General features: G+C 38.7%; 1 protein-coding gene across 1 annotated transcript; it reads right to left on the bottom strand.

The window, feature by feature from the left end:
• Positions 1–265: 265 nt before the first annotated feature.
• EMB1923 (embryo defective 1923) lies at positions 266–2,041 on the bottom strand. The gene is made up of 2 exons (XM_078572454.1): positions 1,596–2,041; positions 266–1,020 (listed from the first exon to the last, which is right to left on the bottom strand). Exons 1-2 carry the CDS (start codon positions 1,939–1,941, stop codon positions 326–328), a joined length of 1,041 nt encoding a protein of 346 aa, XP_078428580.1. The 5' UTR covers positions 1,942–2,041; the 3' UTR covers positions 266–325.
• Positions 2,042–4,130: the final 2,089 nt, after the last annotated feature.

Below are 4,130 nucleotides of genomic sequence, written 5' to 3'. Positions count from 1 at the left end.
AATATAAACGTATATGTGTCATTGAAAATTTGGACCCTAGATGCAAGCCATTTCAAATCTTGTAAGATTCCTAGGTGGAAGGAACAGCTTTCTTCATCATCCTTCTAAAATTATTGTAAACATTAGCATACATAAATTGTCATTTGTTTAAGAAACTGTCCTTTAGCTATGATCTTAATTTAACTTAAAAATTGATTATCTAAAATCAGGTAAGAGGGTAGAGAGAGAAACGTATTGACTCTCATTCTCTCCCAAAAAATCATCATCACGCAATCAAACTCTCTAAGAGATCCTGCCATGCCAAGGGAAAATGATTTCTTTTACATCAGACAATCATCCAAGTCAAGTGGCGATGACGAAGCCACTTTGCCGCCACATGAACACAGATTGCAATCGCCACCAACTGCAACGGGACAGGTGGCGCCACTCCCACTGCTGTCCCGCCGGTGGCATCGACATCAGCTGAAGATGTTGACTTCAGGTCAACGGCTACTCCGAGGAAGGCAGCAAAGGTCAACACCCTCACCCATGGCTCCCCAATTGAAACCAGCAGTGCCGCCGGCGGCAACACCGCCGTCACAATGTCTCTCTTCTGGACAAACCTCGAGAAGACGAAAGATGCGCCGACGAGCAGCCAAAAGACCAGCCCATTGAGTGCTCCTCCGACAGCCACGTATCCCAACACACCGGCGGCTGTGAGAATATGCTGCTGAGAGTTGACCGAGCCCGGCGAGGCAGCCTCGGCGGCAGCCATTACAGCTGCAGCAAGGACGATGACCCAGAGCAGCTCTGGCACGGGGGTGGCGGCTACAATGGAGGAATAGATGGAAATCGAGAAGTTGACCGCAAAGTCAACGCACCATAGGATGGCTGTGATTGGAGGGCCGATGATTCGGTAGAGGAGGGCAAGGAAGAGCTTAAATAGGTAGAACACAGCACCGCCAATGGCGGCGGCGGCAGTCTTCCAATTGCCAAGTTCCCAAAGTACTGCTCGCCATGTGTAAACCGCAAAGCCCAAAGCTGCATCCAGTTCATCAGAGAAGGGTCAGTTTTGTTCACAACTCTAACCAGATTCAATTCATCTGCATGCGGCCAATGAAATATTTACTAGAATTGCAAAAAAAATAGATGAACAAACAATTCAGAGATCTCTAATGGCCCTTAAATTTGGATTTAATTAGACTGGAATGTTTATAAAAACCACAAAAAGATTCAGTTCGTCTGCATGTTCCTGAGAAACTGATTACCACGGAATTCGAAACTTGAAATGGTGCCAGCCAACATTCGGATGTCGCTGAACTACACGTTTCTTGGGAAAATCATTCGGCATTACGGTTGCCTGTGATGAACAAGATCATGTTTGTAGGCAGCGAAAAAGATCAGCATAATCCACTAAGGTCTAAAGAACAGAATAACCGAAAAAAATCCTTATTCATCGCATACTTTACGAAGATCAATTTGAACGAGCCCACATCGAAACCCATAGATCAATCTGACAAATTCTTCATAGAATTGATAAAAATATTACAGGAAATAAAATCAAACCAACCAGAGAACGCAAAAAAAAAACCACATTTGCCCATTTAATCACATACCCACAAGCCAAGGCCACCTCAAAGGGCGATCGGGAGCTTCCCTGGTCAGACCGCGGAATCTTTCCGGCAGAGTGCTCAATCCTCTCGCATCTGGGACATCGATTTTAGCAGCGGAGGAGTCTTCCGGCTGGATTTCTTCATCATTGGAGGCCCTCAGAGGAAACCCTAGAAACCTGGAAGATGGGAAATTCGACGAAAATTGTTTCCCCGGAGAATTCAGAGACGCAAAGGATGCGACGGAAGAAGGAAGAGCGCCGGACGAGGCTAGGCGCTGCCGAGGAAGGTGGCGTCGCCCCCAATTGGGGCTCCAGCTTGAAGAGAGCAGAAGAGAGAGAGAGTGCGACATAGAGAGAGAAGAGAAGAGAAGAGAAGAGATTTGCAGGTAAGGGTTTCAAGCGGCGTCGTTGCCGGGGAGGAGTTTGGAGAGGGACTTCAGATAATTCTATAAAGAAAACATTTGAATGAGTTTTGCCCAACTTATGTTCATTTTAAACTTTACTCATTAAGGTAAAGTTTCAGAAGACATTCTGTGAATGCATCAGAAAACTTTGGAACTATGGGTATCCAAATGTTGAGAGCTTCTTTCTCTGAGAGAAATGGGTGCTACTAAATGATATCTGTATCTTATCCTAAAAAAAAACATGCTGCGGTATCGAAATTTATATTAATGTTGGATATTAATTACAGATGGAATTGGATAAGATAATGGATACTGAAAACCATGAAAAAAGGACAAGATAATGACATCATTTAGCTGATATTGATAATGATGACGATATCGATAATGGAATGGATACCAGATAACGTGAATGATATCTTATTTAAATAGCGTAGGAAATAAAATTGATTTACAATTTATCTACAGCTCATGACTCTGAATTTTCCTAATGTCTTAATGTTATATGGGATCCTAGAAACTAAAAATCTGAAAGTACATTCATTTTGGATGATTCATTAAGGATTATTAAAAAATCGAGGAGTGGAATTTCCGAATTACTTCCCATTATGAACATTTCGATATAAAATAATGATCAAGATTCATTCCACTTAACCATTTTAATGAATACTATATACAATTTGTTATCATATTAAATGACTGCACTTTTTTAAGTATCATGAATTATACTCTTGAAAATAAAAATAATCTATTATCACTCTTCATCCTTTTTTCCCTACTCTTTGTTCCACTCTATCTCTTTCTCGCTCGTTGGTGAACACAATTTTTGGTGATAATTTGTCCATGATAATTATGTTAATAATTATGATTAATATAATACATTGACTCTAAAAAATGTGATTAGCTAGAGATGATCAAGAGTTCTCTCAATGCATTTTTTAATAGTACTTAGGGGATAAGAAGAGATACTTTATTAGAAAAGAAATACAGTGAGGTGAAAAGCTAATAAGTAAGGATATATATGTAATAATTAATGTGTATAAATGTTTATAAAAATGGAATAAGGGGGCACGGTGTATGATGATGACGAATGATAGAAATTAGATATGGATGTATGAATGGATACGGATGTATGAATGGATATGATGGATGGATATTGTGAAGAAGACCCCATAAGTGCAAGGAACTCTCCATAAATCCTTATATTCTACCAGGATCAAGGCAATTTGCATTGACAAGAGATTCCATCCACTTATATTTTGTGTTTTAATTTCTACCGACAACTTGCACCAATAACATTTGATGGATCTCAAAATTACTTTATTTCAATTGGCTTACCTATGTAGGTGCCATTACGAGATAAATTTTACATGGATTCAAAATCTATTCATCGAACCAATTTTACGGAAGGACATGAGAGAGAGAGATGAATCTGCCACTAAAGTTTTCACCCAAGACTCTTTTATGTCATTAGATATTGATATATATTATGTAGACATCAAGCCAATCACACTTCTATGTCATGCTTAAGTTCATTCAAATAAATGCTTATTCATTATTATTCTCAAGTGACGTGTATAATGAATTTCTTGAATACAAATAATAACTAAGTGAATTATGATAATATCATAATACATTTATCAGTCGTATTTAAACGTGTATTCCAAATAGTTCTATCCAAAAGAAAATTAAGATATACATCAGAATCTTACGAAAGAATAACACTATATGACCCTACTTATGTGATAAGAATGAAAAACACTCCATGGCATGTAGGCATTAGTTTAGAGAGACTAAGGATGAATGATGGTTGCAATTTAAAAAAGAGTTCCCCTTGATCAGTATAAATCCCTAAATGGTATTATACATAAATGACAATCAGGTTGATTCATGCCATGGTCGTATAAGTGATCCTAGAAATTGAGTTACCAAAGATATATTGTGAATGTATGACTATATTTTGACTTCAACTTACGAGTCTCATATCACATGATTCAAAGGAGTATTAGCTTGGGTATATAAAGATGGGATCATCGCCCTCATTATAGGAAGAGATTGAGTCAAGGAAGAAGATGCATCAAATTCCTTGGCTAGGGTAGGCAGATATTGGGTTAGACATTCTCCAATGATATCAGTTG

Source organism: Wolffia australiana, chromosome 3 (genome assembly GCF_029677425.1).
Source record: "Wolffia australiana isolate 7733 chromosome 3, ASM2967742v1".
NCBI lineage: Eukaryota > Viridiplantae > Streptophyta > Magnoliopsida > Alismatales > Araceae > Wolffia > Wolffia australiana.
The sequence above is the reverse complement of the archived record's forward strand: the minus strand, read 5'-3'. Positions and strand labels throughout refer to the sequence as shown.